This window comes from Callithrix jacchus, chromosome 22 (genome assembly GCF_049354715.1).
Source record: "Callithrix jacchus isolate 240 chromosome 22, calJac240_pri, whole genome shotgun sequence".
Taxonomy (NCBI): Eukaryota; Metazoa; Chordata; class Mammalia; order Primates; family Cebidae; genus Callithrix; species Callithrix jacchus.
The window spans coordinates 16219882-16246364 of NC_133523.1; the positions used below are offsets into that span (position 1 = coordinate 16219882).

General features: G+C 55.3%; 1 protein-coding gene across 8 annotated transcripts; it reads left to right on the top strand.

The window, feature by feature from the left end:
- Positions 1-560: 560 nt before the first annotated feature.
- Positions 561-25302, top strand: SLC27A1 (solute carrier family 27 member 1). Of its 8 annotated transcripts, none has more exons than XM_054250567.2 (14): positions 561-779; positions 2210-2377; positions 9981-10073; positions 13522-13916; positions 14132-14293; positions 14463-14532; positions 15868-15959; positions 16033-16142; positions 19979-20188; positions 21948-22074; positions 22165-22302; positions 22382-22546; positions 22928-23074; positions 23735-25302. In XM_054250567.2, the coding sequence occupies exons 2-14, from the start codon at positions 2211-2213 to the stop codon at positions 23890-23892; spliced, it is 2034 nt and encodes a 677-aa protein (XP_054106542.1). In that variant the 5' UTR covers positions 561-779; position 2210; the 3' UTR covers positions 23893-25302. The 8 variants fall into 8 exon arrangements, with proteins under 8 accessions (XP_054106542.1, XP_003735562.3, XP_078217902.1 ...); XM_078361776.1 differs by lacking the exon at positions 561-779 and adding an exon at positions 1392-1517; XM_078361777.1 differs by lacking the exon at positions 561-779 and adding an exon at positions 1392-1450.
- The last annotated feature ends 1181 nt before the right edge of the window (positions 25303-26483 follow it).

The following is a 26483-nucleotide window of genomic DNA, read 5'->3' on the forward strand; positions in this document are numbered from 1 at the left end:
CGCCCAGGCTGGAGTGCAGTGACTCAATCTTGGTTCACTGGAAACTCTGCCTTCCACGGTCAAGCAATTCTCCTGCCTCAGCCTCCTGAGTAGCTGGGATTACAGGTGTGCTCCACCATGCCTGGCTCATTTTTGTATTTTTAGTAGAAACAGGGTTTCGCCATGTTGGTCAGGCTGGTCTTGAACTCCTGGCCTCAAGTGATCTGCCCTCCTCAGCCTCCCAAAGTGCTGGGATTACAGGGGTGAGCCACTGCACCTGGCCTGTCCTCAGCTTCTTTACCTGTCAAATGATCACAGTAGTGCTACCTGGCCAGGTAAGAGTGCAGCTGTAGTTATTGGTCATTGCTGACTCTTCAGGGCCCAGAAAGCGACAGGCCAGTGGCTGGCTCTGGGCTTGTCCTCCGAATCTTCCTCGTGGTCCCCCATTCCAGCCACCCAGCTGCCAGCAGGGACCAATGGCAGCGTAGGGGGTGAGCGCCTGCCCAGCCCTGTCTTCCAAATGCATTGGAACCAGGCCCTGGGCGGCCTCCCAAGGAGAACGCTGGAAAGGTCGGCCAAGCAGGGCAGAAAACAAGCAGTGGTGGAGTCGGCAGTGGGGCAGAGGAGGGGGAGCTGGAAGGGAAGAACCGCAAAGCAGAAGCCCGCACAGTGGGTACATCGCACCCAAGAGGGGCCCAAGAGTCTGCAGAAACAGAAAGGTTCCCGGCCTCAGACTCCGAGTCCCTGCCTGCCTCCTGTCTGAGCTTCTGGGAGACTGAAGGCACCGCTTGCAGCTTAAGGTCAGCCGAGAACAGGGTTGTGGGTGCCCCCACGGCAGCGCTAGCCCGCGCTGGGGGGAGCATCTAGGACCCTGGGGTGAAAGTAAAGGACCTGTGGGTGCTTCTAGGAAGGATGGGGACCTGGCGTATGGATTTTGTCCTCCCTGGGATCTTGGGGTGTGACGTTGAGGCTTAACCGACTAGGCTTCGGGACGTGGATTAAGAATTAGCTGTGTCCTTAAATTACACGTTTAAGACCGCGGCGGGGTTTACAATTAGAAACTTCTGAGGCTCCGAGGTTTGAGTTGAGCACTCCCCGGGGCTCTGAAATGTGTTTTTAAGACCGAAAGAGGCTTTGGGGCTTGCATTTAGGACAAACTAGGGCAAGAATCCAGCCCAGCGGGCCGTGGCATATTTTTGGTCCCCGGGCGTAGGTATCCTGCACGTCGCTTAGGGCTCCGGTCCTGCGATGTTGTGAGCTACGCCCCACAGCTGCAAGACGCGCGCGTTTCCTTGAGGAGGCGGGGCAAGGCTTGGTTGTCATGGAGACAGCGGCCGTCCCAGGTGCGCCGTTCTAGCCCCCACATCTCGTTGGCCGTCGCCTCTCTGGCCCAGTTGCCTCTCTATGGTCGTGGCTTCTGGAAGAGGGTCCTCCTCGGCTCTGCGGGCTGAGCCGGAGTGAAACCCAGGAGGTGGTGACCCGGCCAAAGCCTGAGGGCGGGGCTCGTGGCCAGGATAGAACCTGAGCCCAGGAACATGGTCTAGGCCCGGGACTGGGGTGGGGCTTGAACGGACGCGGGCGGGGTCCAGTTCCGGGAGGGCGGGGCGCGTGTGGGGGTGGGGCCATGGATCTAACCTAGGGGTGGGGCCTGGCTAAGAGGGGCGGGACTCTGAGGGAGAGGTCTTGTGCCTGTGCGTGGGGCTAGGAGCCAAACTGAGGGCGGGGCCCAGTGACTGGCGAAAAGGCCACGGGTAGAGACAGGACCAGGAGGACAGGGGACAGAACGTGAAGGGAAATTCGAAAATTAAGGTTAGAGGCTAGGTGAAGGCACGTGGCTAGGCCTGACAGTGACCGACAGAGTGGACAAGCTGACTCTGGGGGCGGGGCCTGTTGTAAGATTGGCAGGGAAGGATGGGCTCAAAAATATGTGATAGAGCGGAGCCAAGGTCCGGGGGCGGAGTCTGGCCGGAACCTGGGCAATTCCAGGCCTGGGGGCGGGGTCTGGTTCTAGTTAGGGGGCGTTAACTAGAACTGGAAGGGGGACGGTGCCTGGCCTGAGGACCTGATCAATCTCAGGCCTGGGGGCGGAGTCTGACTCGGAGCACGCTTCCCGGACTCGCGGGGGACGGAGCCGAGTCCTGGGGGCGGGGCTTGCCCTAGGGATGGGGCGGGGCCGGTGGTGGGGCGGAGCTTGAGAGGCCCGCGGCCTCAGCGCTCTCTGCCTCCCCAGGATGCGGGCTCCGGGTGCAGGCACGGCCTCGGTGGTCTCGTTGGCGCTGTTGTGGCTGCTGGGGTTGCCGTGGACCTGGAGCGCGGCAGCGGCGCTTGGCGTGTACGTGGGCAGCGGCGGCTGGCGCTTCCTGCGCATCGTCTGCAAGACGGCTAGGCGAGACCTCTTGTGAGTGTTGAGGGTATCCGGCCAGGGCCGGGGGCGGGGCTGAGGGCTCTAGGGCGCACGGTGGGGGGACTGGATTGCAGGGACAGCTTAGAGGGTCCGGAGAGTTGGGGGTGCTTTGTAGTTTGGGGGCGGGGGCGGGGATGGGGCCTGAGTGACCAGTTGGGGGGCCCTGAGCGGACTGCAGGGGACACTTTAAGGGTTTCTCGGGGGAGACGAGTAGCTTCCAGGGTCTTGGGGTGTTGCAGACTGCTTAGGAGATCTCAGGGTATTTGAGGGGCAACTTGGGGGTCTTTGGGCAGCTGGTGGAAGTTCCAGGGAGCTGGGGCTGATTGGAAAGCTGTGGCGGTGTGGGGTCTCTTTGGAGCCTTGATGACTGTGAGAGACTTCTGGGGGCTCTCCAGTGGGTCACTGGGGCTCACAGGGATGACCCAATAGATAGTCTACGGGGACTGCCAAGACATTTTGGGTCTATCTAGGGCTTTCTCTGAGGGGTGAGCGAGCTGTTTAGGAAATCTATAAAGGACTTGCAGGGTCTCTGACGGTGTGTCGTTCCTCGGGACCGTTTAGAGCTGGGGCACTGTGTGAGAGTTTCGAGTGTGTGTGGGACTTTGGGACTGAACCCATTGTAAGGGGGCGCAGAGGGTGTGGAGATGGGAAGGATCCCACTGTAAGTTGACTGGTTCTGAACTTTCCTTTTTTTTGAGATGGAGTCTTGCTCTGTTGCCAGGCTGGGAGTTGTTCAGAGTGTGTAGGGAGGCTGCTGTGTATTCCGGGACTTGATTGGAGGTCTCTTCTGGAGACTGGGAACTGGGGTCAGGCTAGGGGGGCAGATTCTGGTGTCCTGGGCAAGTATGCTTGGAGGGTTTCTGCGGTGTCTCTGAGGTACTTAATCAAATGAGCCTTTGGGGGTCCTTCTGGGGTGAAACAGGCATTGCTGGAAGTTCCTATCAGAGCAGATCTCAGGAACAGCCCCACATGGGAGCAGGTAAGCACTGGCTGAGTGGGGACAGGATTCAGCACTGTCATAGTTCCTTGTAAGATGGACTTGCAAGAGGGACTGAACCCATTGTAAGGGGGCGCAGAGGGTGTGGAGATGGGAAGGATCCCACTGTAAGTTGACTGGTTCTGAACTTTCCTTTTTTTTGAGATGAAGTCTTGCTCTGTTGCCCAGGCTGGAGTGCAGTGGCGCAATCTCGGCTCACTGCAACCTCTGCCTCCCGGGTTCAAACGATTCTCCTGCCTCAGCCTCCCGAGTAGCTGGGACTACAGGTGTGACTAGAAGGGCACCACCACGCCCAGCTAAGTTTTGTATTTTTAGTAGAGACAAGTTTCACCATGTTGGCCAGGCTGGTCTTGATCTCTTGACCTTGTGATCCATCTGCTTTGGCCTCCCAAAGCACTGAGATTACAGGCCTGAGCCACTGTGCCCGGCCAGTTCTGAACTTTCTAAAACTCACCCCTTCTTCTCTATGCCATGGCCCCGGCCCTTGGCCCCTCGGCCCCTCGGTTGTTCTGATATGCAAATCTGCCTGTGCCCTCGGCTCTCACATTTTCCAATGGCCAGCCCATCCTCTGCAGAAGGAAGACTCAGCCCCTAGCTGGGCGCTGAAGGTCCTGCCATCTGTTCCCTGCCTGCTTACCACTCCCACCCTCCATATGTTCACCTGGTCCCCAGAAAGACTTGCAATGTCAAGCTGAAGCTGCCCAGAACATCCTGGGCCCCTTTTAGCTGGGGCAGGCTCTCTCTCTGGGAACCTTTGCTGAATTTTCCTGCTTGGCACCCTCTCATAGCTCCTTGCTGCCCTCAGAATTGAAGCCATACTTCTGAGCGTGGTGCACGAGGTCCTTGACGATGTCTCAGCCTCCGCCTGCTTCCTTCTAGTCACCCTTCCAGCTTCACTTGCCTCTTGGCTATTCCCTGTTTGTTTGTTTGAGACAGAAACTCACTCTGTGGCCTGGGCTGGAGTGCAGTGGCACAATCTCGGCTCACTGCAACCTCTACCTCCTGGGTTCAGCAATTCTCCTGCCTTAGCCTCCCAAGTAGCTAGAACCACAGGCACATGACACCATGCCCGGCTAATTTTTGTGTTTTTAATAGAGATGGGGTTTCACTATGTTGATCAGGCTGGTCTCAAACTCCTGACCTCAGGTGATCCACCCACTTCGGCCTCCCAAAGTGCTGGGATTACAGGCGTGGGCCACTGTGCCTGGCCCCCTTTTTTTTTTGGAACAGGGTCTCCCTTCTGTTGCCCAAGCTGGACCAGCCTCCATCTCCCAGGCTTAAGCAATCGTCTCACCTCGGCCTCCTGACTAGCCGGGACTACAAGCACCTGCCACCGCTCCTGGATAGCTACAAGATTGTTTTCTATAGAGATGGGGTCTTGCTATGTTGCCCAGGCTGGCCTCAAACTCCTGGTGTTAAGCAGTCCTCCTACCCCAGCCTCCCGAGTAGCTGGGGCGACAGGTGCACACCACACCACACAAGATTTTCGTACTTTTTGCAGCATCACGGTTTTGTCACGTTGCCCAGGCTGGTCTCAAACTCCTGGTGTTAAGCAGTCCTCCTACCCCAGCCTCCCGAGTAGCTGGGGCGACAGGTGCACACCACACCACACCAGATTTTCGTACTTTTTGCAGCATCATGGTTTTGTCATGTTGCCCAGGCTCGTCTCAAACTCCTGGCCTCGAACTCCTGGCCTCAGCGATCCTCCCGCTTCAGCCTCTTAAAGTGCTGGGATTACCGCGCCCAGCCTGGACTGCTTTCATCCGTGCTGTCTACTTGAGGACTTTCAGACACCCAGATGGGGTGGTGGGAGTTGCCAACTCATGTGAGGTTATGAGTCACCACAGAGATTTCACCCCTTCCTCCTAACAGCAAAGGCTCTGAGATACCAACCTTCCTTTCAGTTCCTGGGGTGTGTATGTTAAGGAAAGATCTTGGCTGGGCACAGTGGCTCATGTCTGTAATTCCAGCAGTTTGGGAGGCCAAGGCAGGCGGATCACGAGGTCAGGAGTTTGAGACCAGTTTGGCCAACACGGTGAAACCCCATCTCTACTAAAAATTCAAAAATCAGCCAGGCGTAGTGGCAGGTGCCTGTAATCCCAGCTACTCGGTAGGCTGAGGCAGAAGAATGCTTGAACCTGGGAGGCAGAGGTTGCAGTGAGCCGAGATCGCGCCATTGTACTTTATCTAGTCTGGGCGACAGAGTGAGACTCTGTCTTGGAGAAAAAAAGAAAAAAAGGAAGATCTTATTTTGATTTCCAGTTCACCTTTATGTTGAATGGGCATCATTTGAGTTTTTACCAGATTCAAACCTGCCTTGTCTGACACCTAAGCTGTCCCCATCTTGGGACTACAATGACATTTTGGCCTCTGACTGGTCCTTATTTTCTGATCATTTTGTTTCTACTTTAATCCAGTGGCTCACACCTGTAATCCCAGTACTTTGGGAGGCCAAGGTGGGTGGATCATCTGAGGTCAGGGGTTTGGGACCAGCCTGACCAAGATGGAGAAACGCCATCTCTCCTAAAGATACAAAAAAATTAGTCAGGTGTGGTGGCGTGAGCCTATAGTCCCAGCTACTTGGAAGGCTGAGGCAGGATAATTGCTTGAACCCGGGAGGTGGGCACCGCAGGGGCACAGAAGGAGACTGTGTTGGTCTTGGCATTGTGGCCCTGTGCCCCTCAGGACTGGCACATAGCCGTAGCGCAGGACATGTTTGTTAGGTGGAAGGCCGTCCCTTCCTTCTTGGGTTCACCCAGGCCCATCCTCCCTCTTCAGCTCTGCTCCCAGGAGCCCCTGGGCTGTCCATGCCTGGTTCTGTCTCCCCTGGGGACAGGGCAGATGGGTCCACTCTAAGTCCCTGACATGGCTGGACATCCTTGCCTGGAGGAGGCAGCCTTGCAGATGGCCCCAGGGACCTGTGTCTCCTGCTCTTCCCGCTCTCGCATGGTCCCCTCCCGTTGAGTATGGGCCGGACCTAGTGACTCTTCTTTTTTTTTGTTTTTTTGAGAAGGAGTTTCGCTCTGTTGCCCAGGCTGGCGTGCAGTGGTGTAATCTAGGCTGACTGTAACCTCCGCCTCCCAGGATCAAGTGATTCTCCTGCCTCAGCCTCTCAAGTAGCTGGGATTACAGGCACACCCCCACCATGACCGGCTAATTTTTATATTTTTAGTAGAGACGGGTTTCACCACATTGGTCAAGCTGGTCTTGAACTCCTGACCTTGTGTTTCATCTGCCTCTCTTTTTTTTTTTGAGACAAAGTTTTGCTTTTGTTACCCAGGCTGGAGCACAGTGGTGCGGTCTCGACTCACCACAACCTTCACCTCCATGGTTCAAGCGATTCTCCTGCCTCAGCCTCCCAAGTAGCTGGGATTACAGGTGTGCGCCACCACGCCTGGCTAATTTTTGTATTTTTAGTAGAGACGGGTTTCACCATGTTGGTCAAGCTGGTCTTGAACTCCTGACCTTGTGTTTCATCTGCCTTGGCCTCCCAAAGTGCTAGGATTACAGGCATGAGTCACCGCACCTGGCCTTTTTTTTTGAAATGGAGTCTCTCTGCCGCCCAGACGAGTGCAGTGGCACGATCATGGCTCACTGCAAAATCCATTTTCCGGGTTCAAGCGATTCTCCTGCCTCAGCCTCCCGAGTAGTTGGGATTACAGGTGCCTGCCACCATGCCCAGCTAATTTCTTTGTATTTTTAGTATAGACAAGTTTTTGCTGTGTTGGCCAATCTAGTCTGGAACTCCTGACCTCAGCTGATCCGCTGGCCTGGGCCTCCCAAAGTGCTGGGATTACAGGCTGAACCACCATGCCCTAGTGACTCCCTTCTAATGAATAGAATACATCAGAAGTCATGGAGGATGGGTGTGGAGGCTCATGTATATAATTCCAGCACTTTGGGAGCCTAAGGTGGGAGGAATTCCTGAGGCCAGGAGTTCAAGACCAGTGTGGGCAACATGGTAAGACTCCATCTCTACACACAAAAAATTAGCTGGAGGAGTGGTGCTCTCCTGAGGTCCTAGCTACTCAGGAGGCTGAGGTGGGAGGATTGCTTGAGTCCAGGAGGTCAAGGCTGCAGTGAGCTATGATTGCCCTGTTCACTCCAGCCTGAGCGAGGGAGCAAGACTCTGTCTCAAGAAATGAAGGGATATTGACAAATCCCATTATACATATGAGAGAACCCAGGCACAGAGAAGGGAGGTCATTTGCCCAGAACACACAACAGGGGACGGATAGGACTCCAGAGTGCGTGCTCTTAGTTGCTGTGCCACACTGGTATGGTGGGGTGCTAAATTTAGACCCTGGCTTCAGAAACTATTTCAGCACCCTGCCCTGGCTCTCCTAATGTGCCCTGTACTTCCGGCATGAAATCTGATCGCATTCATCCTTGTTGATTTCTTCCGCCCCGGAGTCCTGGGCCCAGAGCCGGACAGTGGGCTCATTGTCCCTGGGGTGGGGGTGGCTTGAGCAGCCGCCAGGCAGGGCTGCCCAGGCATGTGGCTGGAACCAAGTGCCGGAATCCATTGCCTGCCCGCGTGGGCGTCCTTGAGGGAGAACGAGTGAGACGAAGAGAGTGGGAGGCTGGGGACGAATCCTCATGTTCCCGCATCTAGCCCTGGTGTTTGCCTGAGAGTGACCAGCTGTGGTCTCAGTTCCTGTTTCTTGTTCTGTTGCCTCTGGATGGGGAGCCTGCTGTCAGGCTCTGGTTATTTCCTGTGGTTATTTCCCCAGTAACGGCCCTCTCCCCATGGCTGGAACATTTGTACCCCATCATGGAGTTCTCAGGATGCTCTGTCAAGTTCACTCACAGGAAGCCCTCAGAGCAGAATTGGGTGTATAATAGGTGCTCCGGGCTGGGCGCGGTGGCTCACACCTGTAATCCCAGCACTTTGGGAGGTTGAGGTGGGTAGATCATCTGAGGTCGGGAGTTTGAGACCAGCCTGGCCAACATGGTGAAACCTCATCTCTACTAAAAACAAACAAACAAACAAAAAAAAAAACCAATTAGGTGGGTGTGGTGGCAGGCACCTGTAATTCCAGCTACCCGGGAGGCTAAGGCAGGAGAAATGGCTTGAACCTGGGAGGAGGAGGTTGTAGTGAGCTGAGGTCGTGCCACTGCACTCCAGGCTGGGTGACAGAGTGAGGCCCTGTCTCTAAAAAATAAAATATAAAAAGATTCTCAGCTGGGCACAGTGACTCACACCTGTAATCCCAGTACTTTGGGAGGCCGAGGCAGGTGGATCACCTGAGGCTAGAAGTTCAAGACCAGCCTGGCCAACAAAATGAGATCTTCTCTACAAAAACAAAACAAACAAACAAAAAAAAATCCCTTTACTGGCAGTTTTGGAGACACAGGGAGGCACAAAGGCCAGTCAATGTCTTTGTACTGGATCTGCTGTCTTTGCCATGAAATCACTGAATTTTCCCACATGCTTTGAGCCCCGTTAGTCATCAGCCTGCGGTGGGGGGCCCGGTTCTTGCTCAGGCTGCCCAGTCTTCTGTGGTAAAATCAAGCCATTGTGTAGGTCATCCCTTCCCTGCTGTAGGGCATTCGGTGTTTTTCTGATCTTCTGCACTTTGGAAGCTACGGTGAATAGTGCTGTTATTTCCCACGTGCGACTTTAATATGCCAACTTCTTTATTTTTAAATTTTTTGAGACATATTTTATATTTCTATTGTTTCTTTCTTTCTTTTTTTAAACGGAGTCTTGTGAAACTTAGCAATTCTCCGGAAAAAAAAATAATGGAGTCTTGCTCTGTGGCTCAGCTGGAGTGCAGTGGCGCAGTCTGGGCTCACTGTAACCTCTGCTTCAGAGTCAAGTGATTCTTGTGCCTCACCCTTCTGAATAGCTGGGATCACAGGCATCCACCACCATGTACAGCTAATTTTTGTATTTTTGGTAGAGACGGGGTTTCACCATGTTGGCCAGGCTGGTCTTGAACTCCTGTCTTCAAATGATCTGCCCACCTTGGCCTCTAAAAGTGCTGAGATTACAGGGGTGAGCCTCCGTGCCTGGCCTGATCTGCTCTTGGGGCTATAATGAACAGCACCTCACGTGACTTTAAGATGCCAATTTTTAAATTTTTTTAACTAAAAAAAAATATTTTTTTTGAGAGAGAGTCTCACTCTGTTGCCCAGGCTGGAGTGCAGTGGCACGATCTCGTCTCACTGCAACCTCCACCTCCCAGACTCCAGTGATTCTCCTACCTCAGCCTCCCAAGTAGCTGGGATTACAGGCACACACCATCACATCTGGTTAATTTTCACATTTTTAGTAGGGATAGGGTTTCACCACATTGGCCAGGCTTTTCTCTAACTCCTGACCTCAAGTGATCCGCCCACCTCTGCCTTCCAAAGTGCTCGGATTACAGACATGAGTCTGGCCTATTTTTAAAAAATTTTTTCAGACATATATTTCTATTGTCATTTTTTCTTGAAGTTTTACTCTGTCACCGAGGCTCAATTGCAGTGACACTCCCATGGCTAACTGCAACCTCCACCGTCCGGGCCCAAGCAGTCCTGCCTCAGCCTCCTGAGTAGCTACACATACCGCCATGCCATGGCCAGCTAATTTTTTGTTTTGTTTTGTTTTTGCAGATATAGGGTCTCAGTTTGTTGCCCAGGCTGGTCTCGAACTCCTGAGCTCAAGGGATCCTCCCACCTTGACCTTTCAAAGTCCTGGGATTACAGGTGTGAGCCACTGTCCACCCAGTTTTGTAAAAATGTTAATTTTTAGCTCCAGGGTGCACGTGCTGGTTTGTCGCATGGGTATATTGCATGATGCTGGGGTTTGCGCTTGGAATCATCTTATCGTCCAGGTAATTTACAGAACATCCAATAGGTCGTTTTCAGCTGCCCCTTATGGAGGCCCCAGTGTCTGTTGTTCCCATCTTTGTGTCTGTGTGTTCTCAGTGTTTGGGTCCCAGTTATAACTAAAAACGTGGTGTTTGGATTTCTTTTTTTTTTGAGACGGAGTTTCGCTCTTGTTACCCAGGCTGGAGTGCAATGGCGCGATCTCGGCTCACTGCAACCTCCACCTCCTGGGTTCAGGCAATTCTCCTGCCTCAGCCTCCTGAGTAGCTGGGACTACAGGCACACGCCACCATGCCCAGCTAATTTTTTGTATTTTTAATAAACACGGGGTTTCACCTTGTTGACCAGGATGGTCTCGATCTCTTGACCTCGTGATCCACCTGCCTCGGCCTCCCAAAGTGCTGGGATTACAGGCTTGAGCCACCGCGCCCGGCCAGGTATTTAGATTTCTGTTCCTGCCTTGATTTGCTTAGGCTCCTGGCCTCCAGCTGCATCCATGTTGCTCTAAAGCACATGATTTAGTTTTCGTTTGTGTGTTTGTTTGAGACAGTCTCCCTCTGTCACCCAGGCTGGAGTGCAGTGGCGCAATCTCAGCTTACTACCTCTGCCTCCTGAGTTCAAGCGATTCTCCTGCCTCAGGCTCCCGAGTAACTGGGATTACAGGCACCCGCCACCACGCCTGGCCTCCATTTACATTTTTAAAAAATGATTAAAAAATTTTTTTGACACAGGGTCTCACGCCCGTAATCCAGGCTGGAGTGCAGTGACACCATCTCGGGTCACTGCAGCCTTGACTTCCTGGGCTCAAGCGATCCTCCTGCTTCAGCCTCCCAAGTAGTTGGGACTACAGGCACATGCTGCTACGCTGGCTAGTTATTGTGTTTTTAGTAGAGACGGGGTTTCACCAGGTAGCCCAGGCTGGTCTCGAGCTGCTGGGCTGAAGCAGTCTTCCCACCCTGGCCTCCCAAAGTGCTGGGATTACAGGCGTGAGCCAGCATACCTGTCTGGCTGATTGACTTTTTAATTTTTTTTTTTTTTTTTGAGACAGAGTCTCCCTTTATCACCATGCTAGAGTGCAGTGGCGAGATCTTGACTCACTGCAACCTCCACCTCACTACAACCTCCACCTCCTGGTTTCAAGTGATTCTAATGCCTCAGCCTTCCCAGTAGCTGGGACTAGAGACAGGTGCCGCCACGCCTGGTTAATTTTTGTATTTTAGTAGAGATGAGGTTTCATCATATTGGCCAGGCTGGTCTCGATCTCTTGACCTCGTGATCTGCCCGCCTCGGCCTCCCAAAGTGCTGGGATTACAGGTGTGAGCCACCGAGTCCAGCCTGTTTGACATTTTTGAAGGTCTCCTCTTAAGCAGGGAACTCTCCAATTGGAAATGTTAATTCATCAGCAGCCTGTGATCCACCCAGAGAGCAGCAGGGCAGGTCCCCACAGGGAGACCTGGTAGGCCAGAACCTGCCCGGGGTTCTGAGATGGGGCTGGGGCCGGGGTGGCTGCTCTCTTCTAGGTCTGCAGGATTCGAGCCTGATCTGAGAGCCCCGGACACCTCTCTTCCCTAGAGATCATTTGTAGCAAGCTCTCTGTGCTCCAGGAGGGCAGGGTCTTGGGCTGTCTCCTCCTCTGCTGTCTCTCTGGGGCTAGAATGTAACAGATGCAAGCCTTTGTCTGCCCAGAGCAGGGAGAGACAGGTCAAGGACAAGGTGGTAAATGAGGACATTGAACATGGCATTTGAAGACTAGAAGTGCCGTGGAAAAAAAAATATAGCAGGGACAAGCAAAGAGAATGTAGGAAGTGGATCAGTAACAGATGGGTGTCCAAGAATGGCCACCTGAGGCCCAGTGCAGTGGCTCACACCTGTAAACCAGCACTTTGGGAGGCCGAGGTGGGTGGATCACCTGAGGTCAAGCGTTCGAGACCAGCCTGGCCAACATGGCAAAACCCCGTCTCTACTAAAAATACAAAAATTAGCCGGACATGGCGGTGCATGCCTGTGATCCCAGCTACTTGGGAGGCTGAGGCAGGAGAATCTCTTGAACCTGGGAGGTGGAGGTTGCAGTGAGCTATGATCATGCCACTGCACTCCAGCCTGGGCAACAGAGCAAGACTCCGTCTCAAAAACAAAAAGAATAACCACATGGGAAGCTGACACTTGAGCCAGCCCCGAGGGGAGGAGTCATGTGGGTGTTGGGGAAGAGTGTTCCCGCCGAGGGCACAGACTGCAAAGTGCTGGGATTCCGGGTGTGAGCCACCATGCATGGCCTAAAGCATTTCTTGTTTGTTTGTTTGCTTTTAAAGTTCATTCTCAGCTGGACGTCATGGCTCATGCCTGTAATCCCAGCACTGTGGGAAGTGGGGACTGGTGGATCACCTGAGGTTGGGAGTTCGAGACCAGCCTGACCAATATGATGAAACCCCATCTCTACTAAAAATACAAACATTAGCCGGGCATGGTGGCATGCGCCTGTAGTCCCAGCTACTTGGGAGGATGAGACAAGAGAATTGCTTGAACCCAGAAGGTGGAGGTTGTAATGAGCTGACATCACGCCACTGCACGGCTGCCTGGGCCACAGAGTGAGACTCCATCTAAAAAAAAAAAAAAAAATTTTATTATAATTCATCTAATAGCAAGTGGTGCCCACTCACCTCCATATAGTCATTCAGGAGCCCGCTCCTTTCACTGGGGGCTCTGGTGCCTCTGCCCTTTATATCCACTGGCGAGTGGGAAAGTGGAACATCGAACCTTCTAGCAGGGCTTAGCATTCGTTCCTACACCCCCAATCTACTCGTGCATCTCCTGGCCCTACTTGGGGTAGGGGCACCCCCTCCCCAAATGGGGCCACACAAGCTGGATAAGCCAGCCATCTGTCCCTTGTGCCACCGAGTGACCTTGGGGCGGAGCAGCTGCCTAGCTCCGGGCTGGACCCTGGGGGTCCTGGTTGGGGTGGTCTGAGCATGAAGAATCCAGGCTGAAGGCAGTGGGGGATGGTGTCAGGTGCTCCAGACGTCTCAGGGGACAGAAAGGAGGATGGGATCAGATCCCAACTCCACCAGGGCCACCAAGCCAGCTGGGGTGTGAGGGGAGGACAGGGTGACTGATTTATTTATCATGCTTTGAAAACCTACCTACTTCCTGGCTGGTTGGTTAATGGCCCTTGCCCTTGGTCCCCTGAGAGATCCAGCTACTGAAAGGTTCACCATAGACCTCATCAAAGCCCTGGCTGCCCTGGGATCCTCCTGGGGGAGGCTGAGGCTCCCGAAAGCCAGGCCGGGCAGGGCTCCAGTGACGCTGTGCCCTCCGTCCTCCCTCCCAGCGGTCTCTCTGTGCTGATCCGCGTGCGCCTGGAGCTGCGGCGGCACCAGCGCGCCGGCCACACCATCCCGCGCATCTTTCAGGCGGTGGTGCAGCGGCAGCCCGAGCGCCTGGCGCTGGTGGACGCTGGGACCGGCGAGTGCTGGACCTTCGCGCAGCTCGACGCCTACTCCAATGCGGTGGCCAACCTCTTCCTCCAGCTGGGCTTTGTGCCGGGTGACGTGGTGGCCGTCTTCCTGGAGGGCCGGCCCGAGTTCGTGGGGCTGTGGCTGGGCCTGGCCAAGGCGGGCGTGGAGGCCGCACTGCTCAACGTGAACCTGCGGCGCGAACCCCTGGCCTTCTGTCTGGGCACCTCGGGCGCCAAGGCCCTCATCTTTGGTGGAGAAATGGCGGCGGGTGAGGCCAGGCGTGGGCATCAGGTGGGCGGGGACCTGGGGCATCCCCCGGGCGGGCGGAGAGATGCTGCGCCCCAGGCCTCGGAAGGCGGCCGCCCTGGATGTGGCCATGAGGTGCACGGTCTGGGTATGCCCCGAGCAGGGAGTTGGTGCAACCCAGGCTCCGGGAGGGGGCCTGTCAGGCGGTGACTATAACCCATGTGTTGGGGACCACAGCGGTGGCCGAAGTGAGCGGGCACCTGGGGAAAAGTTTGATCAAGTTCTGCTCCGGAGAATTCGGGCCCGAGGGCGTCTTGCCGGACACCCACCTCCTGGACCTGCTGCTGAAGGAGGCCTCCACTGCCCCTTTGGCACAGATCCCCAGCAAGGGCATGGACGGTGAGTCAAGCGTGGGACCCTTCCATGCCTGCCCTATCCCCCGTTCCCTATCCACCAGGCCCCTCCCCCAACTCCAAGGCCACGCCCACCCAACGCCTAGGCCACACCCAAAACCACAGACCACGCCCCAAGTCCCAGGCCCCACCTCCAACAGCCGTATCTCCTGCAGATCGTCTTTTCTACATCTACACGTCGGGGACCACGGGGCTACCCAAGGCTGCCATCGTCGTGCACAGCAGGTGAGGGGCCCACGGGCATAGTGCCTTCAGCAGCTGAGAGTGACCCAGGCTGTCTTGCCAGCTCAACCTGCCCCTCAGCTCCTGTGGGGTCAGTGGGCATCTCCACCTTACCCTGGGGACAGGGAGGGCAGCCCATGTTTCCTGAGCACTTACTCTGTGCCCAGAACAGGGCTAAGCCCTCCACGTGTACACTCATTGAAACCCTAGGGCTTGGGGCTGGACGAGGGCATCACACTCATTTTTACACCCACGGCCCATCTTGGAACCCGGTTGCCCTGTGCCCAATACTCTGGGTCACCTCTTATTCCCCCTACCTGTTCACCACATCCAGCCCATCAGCAAAACCCATCTTGTTCATCTGTCCACTGCTTTCCATGCCCCCCACCTGGACCTGTGCCAGCCCCTCTTTGGGCTCCTCCTGCTCCCCCAACTCTTCCCCTCCACCCAAGATGGCCCAGCTCCTGCCAGCAGCCACAGGAGGGCTGAAAATCCTAAATCAGACCTCCTCTGCCCCAGACCTCCCTGCACTTACCTTGACCCTCAGAATAAAACCCTCTTTCGGGCCAGGCGCGGTGCTTCACGCCTGTAATCCCAGCACTTTGGGAAGCTGAGGCAGGCAGATCACTTGACTTCAGAAGTTTAAGACCAGCCTGGCCAATATGGCGAAATCCCGTCTCTACTAAAAATGCAAAAAATAGCCGGGTGTGGTGGTGCATGCCTGTAATTCCAGCTACTCAGGAGGTGGAGGCAGGAGAATTACTTGAACCCAGAGGCGGAGGTTGCAGTGAGCCGAGATCGCGCCACTGCACTCCAGCTTGGGTGACACAGTAAGACTCCTTCTCAAAAAAACAAACAAACAAACAAAACAAAAAACGCTCTCTCAGTTCGTGTGGCCTCTGCCACTACCCTGATGTTATTTACCTCCCCTTCACCCCTCGCTCACTCCTCCTCAGCTCCTCAAACTTCCTCAAACCTATACATTCCTTCTAGCCTCAGGGCCCTTGCATGCTCTGTGCCTGGGCATTCTCCCGCAGCTCGCCCCTACAGCTCTTTCTTGCTAGGTCTCAGATCATGCTTCGCCTCCCCAGACAGGATCCCCCAAGCCCCCGGCCTGCGTCACCATCAGCGCCTCCCTGCCCCTTGACCCTACTATATCCCTCGTGACACCTAACACCACCACCAGTTGTTCGTTGCCTGTTTTCTTCCTGCCAGCCTGTGAACCCAGAGTTGTGCTGGTTCTGCCTGGGTCCACACCCAGCATGCTTCTTCATGCCCATACCCTGGGGGATTTTGGTCCTAGCCCCTGCCCTCCCGGTTCCACCTCCCCCCCCGCAGGTACTACCGCATCGCAGCCTTCGGCCACCACGCCTACTGCATGCAGGCGGCTGACGTGCTCTATGACTGCCTGCCCCTGTACCACTCGGCAGGTACTACGGGGCAGCCTGGGTAGGGAATGGTGGGTGGGGGCGGGGGACTCCTCACCGAGGCCACCCTCTGCAGGAAACATCATAGGTGTGGGACAGTGTCTCATCTATGGGCTGACAGTCGTCCTGCGCAAGAAATTCTCGGCCAGCAGCTTCTGGGACGACTGCGTCAAGTACAACTGCACGGTCAGGCCCCGCCCCTCCCAGCCAGGCCCCACCCACTCCTGGTTAGGCCCCACCCTCTCCCAGCCTGGCCCCGCCTCCGACCAGGCCCTACTCCCTTCTATGCGCCCTCCGCTCCACCTGCTGGCGCGATCATCTCTGGGGGTTGGGGGAAGGAATGGCTGTCCAGGATGGGGACAGAGACGGCAGTGTTTCCTGCGTGCTTGCTCTGTGTCCAGACCAGGGCCAAACCTTCCACCTGTAAACTCAATGCAACCCTTATAAGTGTTTGGTGGATGGACAGGGGCATCACACCCATTTTGCAGATGAGGAAACTGAGGCTTATAATGTGACGAGGATTGGGCCCAGGGTGCCTGAGCTCCTTAAGGCAATGCCTTCCCTATGCCTCCTGCCCTGTGGGTCTTCCCTGCTGTTGACTGTAGGGAATTGAGACCAGTGGGTACCCTGGGGTGGGAAGACCTACAAGGCTGGGGCTTCCAGGTGAGGAATGCGCAAGGCGGAGGTGGAGGCATCTGCTGTCTCGGAGAGGAGAGCAGGTGGAGGTTAAGAGCAGGGATTCTCCTTTCCCCTCCAGGCTGAGGGTTTCCGTGCTGTAAGGGGGGATACAGGAAATACAGGTGGAGGTACAGCAAACAGGTGCGGAGCCCGGAGGAAGTAGCAAGGCTGGCTCGGTAAGGATTGGGGGAGAGATCACACTGCTGCACTCCAGCCTGGGTGACACAGCAGGACTCCCTCTCAAAATATAAGGGACTGTGGCAAATTGGCAGATGCAGATTGGACAGATGCCGCCCAGAGAGGTTTGGCCGCTTGCCCAGGTTGCACAGCTGAGCAGGGATGGGGAGCTTTGGGCTGAACATCCTGGGGTACACCACAAGGTCCACAGCTGTGCTTGGCTCCACTTTTGAGGAGTTTTGGTTTTGCTTGGAAGGTCTTGGGAAAATTACCAATCTGCATGTTGAAATACAAAAGCATCTTTTAATTTTATTTACTTATTATTATTCTTGAGATAGAGTTTTGCTGTTGTTGCCTAGGCTGGAGTGCAATGATGTGATCTTGGCCCACTGCAACCTCCGCCACCCAGGTTCAAGCTATTCTCCTGCCTCAGCCTCCCAAGTAGCTGGGATTACAGGCAGGTACCACCATGCCTGGTTAGTTTTGTATCTTTACTAGAGACGGAGTTTCTCCATGTTGGTCAGGCTGGTTTCAAACTCCCGACCTCAGGTGATCCATCCGCCTCAGCCTCCCAAAGTGCTGGGATTACAGGCATGAGCTACCACCCCCGGCCTATTTATTACTATTTTTTTTGAGACAGGATCTCACTCTGTTGCCCAGGCTGGAGTACAGTGGCGTTATCATGGCTGACTGCGGCTTCAGCCTCCTGGGCTCAAACGAGTCTCTAGTGTCTGCCTCCCAAGTGTCTGGGACTACAGGTGTGCGCCACCACACCCGGCTCATTTTTGTATTTTGTTGTAGAGATGGGCTTTCGCCATGTTGCCCAGGCTGGTCTCAAACTCCTGGGTTCAAACGATCCACCCACCTTGGTCTCCCAAAGTGCTGGGATTACAGGCGTGAGCCACTGTACCCAGTCCAAACGTATCTTTTTAAAAAAAGAATATAGAGGGTAGCAAATACACATAAATGTGAAGAGAAAATTATAGAGAGTTGTGGTGCATCCCTCGGCTGGACCCAGGGGTGATAAGATATCCTGCCCTTCCCTCAGTTCCTCTCCGCATCCTTCACTAGGCAGTGGCGTAAAGCATCCCTGAGAGAGCCTCGTGCTTCCTGTGTAGCAGTTTCAGTATAACCTTTGAAGGATGAGGACTTGTTTCAAATTCAAGTGAAATTCATATAAATCAGCCATATTAAAGCAAATAATTGGGCCAGGCACGATGGCTCATGCCTATAATCCCAGCACTGTGGGAGGCCGAGGCGGGCAGATCACTCGAGGTCAGGAGTTTGAGACCAGCCTGGCCAACATGTTGAAACCCTGTCTCTACTAAAAATACAAAAAACTAGCCTGGCGTGGTGGTGAGTGCCTGTAATCCCAGCTACTCGGGAGGCTGAAGTGGGAGAATCGCTTAAACCCGGGAGATGGTGGTTGCAGTGAGCTGAGATTGTGCCACTGCACTCCAGCCTGGGTGACAGAGTGAGATGCCATCTCAAAAAAAAAATAAATGAATAAGTGAATAATTTGGTGGCATTCACAATGTACAATCACCATGTCTGTCTAGATCCAGAACATTCTCATGCTCCCCAGAGGAAATCCCATCCCCACATACTCCCCTTTTCCCCACCCCCAGCCCCTGGCAACCACGAATCTGCTTCCTGTCACTATGATTTGCCTGTTCTGAACATTTCAGATCAATGGAGTCAGAAACTGTAACCTTTTGTGTCTAGTAAGGCTTGTTTTTAAGTGACAGTGATTTTTCAGCATCCTCAGCAATCTGGGCAGTGGCTCAATCCTGTCTCACAATGTCAAAAATGTGTCTTTTCTTATTTCCATAACTAAAGAAAGAAATCCCCAGCCTGCATTATGACTGGTTGATGTGTCTTATAAGAATTCTTGGCTGAGCGCAATAGCTCATGCCTGTAATCCCAGCACTTTGGAAAGCCAAGGCAGGAGGATCACCTGAGCCCAGGAACTGGAGACTGGCCTGGGCAACATAGCGAGACCCTCATCTCTACAAAAAACTTAAAAACTACCTGGATGTGGTGGTTTCTGCCTGTAGTCCCAGCTGCTTGGGAGGCTAAGGTGGGAGGACTGCTTGAGTGTTTCCTTTCTGGGCCTCACTGCCTTTACTCCAGACTCAGCTCAGAGTGTGGCAGTGGTGTCTGCTCAGCACATTGGTTTAATCATCAGCTATTTAGTCAGTGCCTTCTCAGAAAGCCCACCCAGAGATGAGAACGCAAAGGCACCATGGGGCGCCTGGAGGTGACCCCAGAAAGCCCTTGCGGGGCTGGACAATGTGTGGCAGGGAGGGAAGATGTCCTGTAGGGGGAGCCAATGAGCAGGCGGCTCCGTGGGCACCTGGGGCTCAGTGTAGAGGCAGAGCAGACTAGTGTGTGCCCCCGGGAGTGGTCCGCCCAGGGGTGAGGCTCTGGCCAGCCCAGGCTCAGCCAGGGGCCTCTGCAGGACAGTGTAGGCTCCAGGCCGAGGGTTGCCCTGCGGGGTGTTAGCTCTCCTGCTAGTCCTGCCCTGTGTTCCTGCTGAGGCTCAGACTCGGATGTGGTATCTCCAGGAAGCTGCCTGGGGGAATGGAAGGACCATGAAGGGACTGGGGCGAGGGTCACTGGGGGAGCTGCAGGGGGTGGGTAGAAGACACTGTCTGCATCTGCTTGGATACAAGTTGCATCCGTCTAGGCACAAGTAGATCACCCCTGAAATCTCACACTTTGGGAGGCTGAGGCAGGAGGATTGCTTGAGGCCAGGAGTTCAAGACCAGCCTGGGCAACAGAGCGAGATCCCCCATCTCTACAAAAAATCTGAAGTCCCGGCTACTTGGGAGGCTGAGTCTGGAAGATCACTTGAACCCAGGAGTTTGAGGCTGCAGTGAGCCATGATCACGCCAGTGCACTCCAGCCTGGGTGACACAGGGAGACTCCAACTGAAAAATAATAATAATTAAAGCTGCATCCTAGGCCCTTTGCAAGAGACCAGTCAAGTCCTAGGAGTCAATGTGGACCCTAATAGTGTGTGGACGATTCTGCAGCTATCGTCATCCTTAGGCTATTTCACTCATAGGATTAGCTCCCTGGATGGGGCCGTCTCGGGGTCTCTCCTCTGGCCCGGGCTCCCCACCGCCTGCCGGGCCCATCGCCCACTTCTCCAACCCCCTCAGGTGGTTCAGTACATTGGGGAGATCTGCCGCTACCTGTTGAAGCAGCCGGTGCGCGAGGCGGAGAGGCGACACCGCGTGCGCCTGGCGGTGGGGAACGGACTGCGTCCCGCCATCTGGGAGGAGTTCACGCAGCGCTTCGGCGTGCGCCAGATTGGGGAGTTCTACGGCGCCACGGAGTGCAACTGCAGCATTGCCAACATGGATGGCAAGGTGCGCGCCTGGAGGGCCCTGGGCAGGTCTCGGAGTTCAGGGAAGGCCACTGCCTCCTCTTCCCGGGGCCCCTGGGAGCCACAAAACAGCCTGGACTGGCAGAAGGCTCCGGCAAGGGCACGCACAGGGTGGGGCGTAAGGCGAATTCCCGCGACTCCGGGTGCACCACCAGAGGGTCAGTGCAGGGCATGCAGGGACAGCCCTCCAGCCTGCAGTGTGACTGGTCTTTCAGTCCGGAAAGTTGCAGGCCAGGTGTGGCTGTGCGCCCTGGCAGGAGCCTCAGCCTTTCTGAGCCGCAGTGTCTGCGCGTGGAGATCAGCAAAGATACCAAGGGCTCTGGGTACCGTGCTGTTATTCCTTCCTGTTGTTGTTGTTTGAGACAGAATCCTGCTGTTGCGCAGGCTGGAGTGTGCGTGATCATAGCTCACTGTAGCCTTCAGCTCCTGAGCTCAAGCAATCCTCCTGCTTCAGCCTCCCAAGTAGCAGCAGAGAGGTTCATGGTTAGCAACTGCTTACTCTATTAACCAGCGCCATTCTGCGCTGGCGTGAATCTCCCTCTCCTTTCCCAAGCCTCTTCCATCCAAGGCCAAGAACAGATCATAATAATGAGCGTAAAGCAAGTGTCTGCTGGCCTTGGTGGCTCACACCTGGAATCCTAACAAATGGGGAGGCTGAGGCAGGAAGATCACCTGAGCCCAGGAGTTTGGGACCAGTGTAGGCAATGTAGTGAGACCCCCTTCTCTACAAAATATAGAAAATTAGCCAGGCATGGTGGTAGGTGCCTGTAGCCACTGCTACTAAGGCGGCTGAGGCGGGAGGATCACTTGAGCTTAGGAGATCGAAGCTGCAGTGAGTTATCATTGTGCCACTGGATTCCAGTCTGGGCAACAGAGTGAGACTCTGTTCCTCTAAAAAAAAAATAAAGCAGCAAATGCCATGGGAGCTGGGTCCCCAGTGCGAAGAACCATGCCCCTTCCTCACTGTGCTTGGTGTTAGATGGCCGTCTCCCCCCGACCCGGGCGCTTTTGCTCACTGTAGCTCAGATTGCCGCATAGGAAACACACCAGGCCAGGCACGATGGCTCATGCCTGTGATCCCAACACTTTGGGAAGCTGAGATGGGCAGATCACTTGAGGTCACGAGTTCGAGACCAGTCTGGCCAAGATGGCAAAACCCTGCCTCTACTAAAAATACCAAAAATTTAGCTGGGCTCGGTGGCGTGTGCCCTTAATCCCAGACTCAGGAGGCTGAGGCATGAGAACCACTTAAACCTGGGAGGCAGAGGCTACAGTGAGCCGAGATTGCGCCACTGCACTCCAGCCTAGGTGACAAAAAAAAAAAAAGAGAGAGAAAAGAAAGACACACTGGACAGGGTGTGGTGGCTCAAACATTTGGCCATGCATTTCCGTTCATAGAACCGTGCCAAGCAGGGCGGCGGGCAGCAGGGGAATCTCTGCAGGGTCTCATGTGGCTGTAGGGTCACCGAGACGTCCACTTCCTGCCAGCATGGAGGGTTTTGTGGGCCAGGAAGTGGTCGCCAGCTGGTCTTCCCTTGACAGCACGCAGGCTGGGAAGGTGGGAGGAGGGGCCCTGAGTTGGAGGTGACACTACCCTGCTTTTGCAGATCAGCCAAGGTCACAGAGCTTAGAGCCACACTGGAGGTGCTAGTTCCAAGCCCTGGGGCAAGGCAGGCAAAGTGTTAATGCGAAGGACCTCCCCGCACCCCCGGCTCCTTCCAACTCAGTTCACCCCACCCCAGGTTGGCTCCTGTGGTTTCAACAGCCGCATCCTGCCCCACGTGTACCCCATCCAGTTGGTGAAGGTCAATGAGGACACGATGGAGCTGCTGCGGGATGCCCAGGGCCTCTGCATCCCCTGCCAGGCCGGTGAGCAGGGTCCCCATGTGGTCCCCTCCAGGAGCTGGGGTCCCCACGCTCTGCCTGCCTAGCGCAGCCTGAGTGTGGCCTCCTCCTCAGGGGAGCCTGGCCTCCTTGTGGGTCAGATCAACCAGCAGGACCCGCTGCGCCGCTTCGACGGCTATGTCAGCGAGAGCGCTACCAGCAAGAAGATCGCCCACAGCGTCTTCAGCAAGGGCGACAGCGTCTATCTCTCAGGTGCGCGGCCTACTAGGCCCTGGTGACTGGCTGTGAGGATAGGGATCCGCCACCCATCTGCCCCTCTCCCCTCTGCCAGGTGACGTGCTGGTGATGGACGAGCTGGGCTACATGTACTTCCGGGACCGTAGCGGGGATACCTTCCGCTGGCGAGGGGAGAATGTCTCCACCACCGAGGTGGAGGGCGTCCTGAGCCGCTTGCTGGGCCAGACAGACGTGGCCGTCTATGGGGTGGCTGTTCCAGGCAAGCTGGGGTTGCAGGGGGTGGTCCTCAGGGAGCTCAGTCAAAAGGGGCTGGGAGGTACAGGTGCCCTTGGGCAGTGCACAACCTAGACAACTGCTCATGGCAGCCCAGGAAGAAGCACTGGATCTGAGGTCAGTTCACCTGGGTGATGTTGAGCCTCAGTTTTGTCATCCAGAAAATGGGATCAAGAAAGCCCTCCTGTCTAAGGGCTTCAATGAGCCAAGCAGGAGCTCTGTAAAATGTGTGCTGCTTCCATAAATGTCATCCCAGGCAGGGAGAGACTGGAGATCAGAGACCAAGGGCTACTGCCTGACAGTGTATTGAGTCCTGCTGGTGGAGAGGGGGAGAGGTGGGGTGTCCTCACTGAGCCTCTGCTTCCAGGAGTGGAGGGTAAGGCAGGGATGGCGGCCATCGCGGATCCCCAGAGCCTGCTGGACCCCAACGCGATGTACCAGGAGCTGCAGAAGGTGCTGGCGCCCTATGCCCGCCCCATGTTCCTGCGCCTCCTGCCCCAGGTGGACACCACAGGTGCAAGCCCCCCCACCCCCAACCTCTCTCTTCATCAGCATATCTCTGTTGATTTGTGTCTTGGTCCATTTCCTGTTGCTATAAAAGAATACTTGGCTGGGCGCAGTGGCTCACACCTGTAATCCCAGCACTTTGGGAGGCCGAGGTGGGTGGATCACCTGAGGTCAGGAGTTCGAGACCAGCCTGGTCAACATGGTGAAATCACATCTCAAACTGGTCTTAACTCCTGGGCTCAAGGGACCCTTGTACTTTGGCCTCCCAAAGTGCTGAGATTATAGGCATGAGCCATTATCGTGCCCGGCCCCCATAAAACTTTATTTATAAAAACAGGTGGAGGGCCAAATTTGGCCCACAGGATGGAAGTTGCTAAACTCTGATCCACTGTGTAACAGACACAGCCCTGCCTGTCACGTGGGGGGAATACACACATGACCAGGCAGGATGCATGCACACTGTTTCTTGCTCTGGTGAGGAGTGGTCAGGGAGGCCTCCCTGGAGGAGGCGGCATGAAGCCAGGATCTGACAGAGAAGGGGGAATCAACCAGACAAAATGGAGAACATTCCCGCCCAGGGACAGCCTGTGCGGAGGCACAGAGTTGCAGGAGAGATGTTCCCCAATGCCACCTGCTCAGCCCTTATCTGCCCCCACCCCTACTACAGGCACCTTCAAGATCCAGAAGACGAGGCTGCAGCGAGAGGGCTTTGACCCGCGCCAGACCTCGGACCGGCTCTTCTTTCTGGACCTGAAGCAGGGCCACTACCTGCCCTTGAATGAGGCGGTCTACACTCGCATCTGCTCGGGCACCTTCTCCCTCTGAAGCTCCTTCCCTGCTAGCCAGAAGCTCCAGGCCTGGTGGGAGGCCGGCTTCAGCCAGACAGCCCTGCCCAGAGGTGGCGGCCTCCTGCACACTCACCTGGCCGAGCTGTACCTGGCGGGGCCCATCCTGGACTGAGAAACTGGAACCTCGGATGAAGCCATGCCTCTCTGCTGCATTGGCACTCCTGCGTCTGTCCCCTCTTCCTGCCTTTCGGCCTCTGTCTCCGTCCATCCCTGTCCCTGTCTGGCCTTAACTGTTCCTTCTTTTCCTTTTTTTTGAGACAGTCTCGCTCTGTCACCTGGGCTGATGTGCAATGGTGGGATCTTGGCTCATTGCAACCTCCGCCTCAGCCTCCTGAGTAGCTGGGATTACAGGCACCCACCACCACGACCAGCTAATTTTTGTAGTGCACCACAGTGCCCAGCCTTCCTCTTCTCTCTCTCTTCCTTCTCTTCTGCTGAGAGTGGAACGCGTGTGTCGGGAGCTGTGTCTCGTGCAGGGCCCATCTGCTCTTGGGGCTCAGACAGCTGGGGCCCGGACTCCGGCTGGGGCCTGGACTCCGGCTGGGGCCTCCCACCTCCCTCCTGGCTGTGCCTTATGGAGCCCCGCCCAGGCCTACCGAAGCTGTTGGCTTCCAGATGCTGCAGCCCCATGTGACTTCCAAGCAGGCCCTCCACCCTCCCTGCTGAATGGAGGAGCTGGGGGCCCCAGGGGCCAACTGGAAATGTCACCCAGGCTAGGCCAATTGCCTTTTGCACTTCCCCGTTCCTGGTGCCTTTCCCCAGCCCCACCTTCCCCTCCTGATGCCCTGAAAGCTTCCGGAATTGACTGTGACTGCTTGAATGTCGCCACTGCCAGCCCCTGCCTCGATGTCCCCATTTAGCCATCTTCATGGAGCTCCTGCTGGAGGGCCGTGAACCCTGCACTGTGTGGCTGCCAAGCTGGCTGTGTCCTGTCCTGGGAGGAGGCCTCTTGGGTGTCCTCATCTGCTGTGGCTATTGGAGGATCCTACAGGAGAGGCAGCAGTGGAGTCAGGGGAGGTCCTGCCTGGGGTTGACCTCTCAAGCCTCAGGGGTTCTAGCCTGCTGAATATACCCCACTTGGGGTATGACGCTGTCCCCACTGATGGCTCTGACGCTGTGTTGGTGGCGATGTCCCAGACAATCCCCCCAGGTCAGCCCAAATATCCCTGTGGGCCCGCTAGTGGCTCATCATGGACACCCATGCCAGCCTTTCTGGGGCTGGCCACCCAGGCCACCTGTGCATCTGTCTTCCTTCCAGCAGCACCTCTTGGCCCCTGGAATGTGGGACCATGGCGAGTAACCCCATGGCGTCTCATGGGAACTTCCCTGGGCACTGTGGTTTTATTTTCTAATTGGTTTAAGAAATAAACCTGAAGACTGTCTGGTGCCTGCTAGGAGCCCATTCATTGATTGTCCCCACGTGGCACAGAACCTTTGCAGAGTTTCAGAAGCCAGCCCTGGGCACAGTGGCTCATGTCTGTAATCCCAGCATTTTGGGAGGCTGAGGTGGGAGGGCCATTTGAGCCCAGGAGTTCGAGACTAGCCTGGCCAACATGGTGAAACCCCATCTCTACTAAAAAAAAAAAAAAAAAAAAAAAAAAAAAAAAAAAAAGCTGGGTGTGGCACACCTGTAATCCCAGCTACTTGGGAGACTGAGGCAGGAGAATCATTGGAACCCGGGAGGCAGAGGTTGTGGTGCACTCCCGTGTGGTTGACAGAGCGAGACTCTGGTCCAAGATAAATAAATAAAGTAAATAAATGCAAAAGGTAGCCAGGTGTGCTAGTGCACACCTGTAATTCCAGCTACCGGGAGGCTGGGGCAGGAGAACTGCTTGAGCCCAGGAGGTGGATGTTGCAGTGAGCTATCATGACACAGCACTCCATTCTAGGTGACAGAGCAAGACTCTGTCTCAAAACAATAATAAAAAAGGGCCGGGCGTGTTGGCTCATGCCTGTAATCCCAGCACTTTGAGAGTCTGAGGTGGGTGGATTATGAGGTCAGGAGTTCAAGACCAGCCCAGCCAAGATGGTGAAATCCTGTCTCTACTAAAAAAAAAAAAAAAAAAATAGAAAAATTAGCCAGGTGTTGAAGCTGTAATCTGAGCTGCTCCAGGAGGCTGAGGCAGAGAACTGCTTAAGAACCTGGGAGGTGGAGGTTGCAGTTAGCTGAGATCGCACCACTGCAGTCCAGCCTGGGCAACAGAGTGAGACTGTCAAAAAAAAAAAGGCGGCAGGACCCACACAGTCTGGGGCTGGCCTATTTGCCTGGGGGTTCCTGCAGGTGTTGCAGGATGGCCCAGATCAGAGGGTATGTCCTGGCACGTGTGACTGTCCCAGGAGTATCCTCTTCTGTGTACATGCTGGCTGGTGTGAGAGCTCTGGGTGAAAGTTGCTAGGACTGCCAGGGTGGCCAACTGAGCTGGGATTTGAACCCAGGACTCCAAGCTCAGGTGTCTATAGTTTTCCTCCCAACCCCTGGGGAATATGTCCCAAGACCCCAAACGGATGCCTAAAACTGACTCTCATACTGATGTTTCTTTCTTTTTCTTTTTCCCTCCCTCCCTTCCC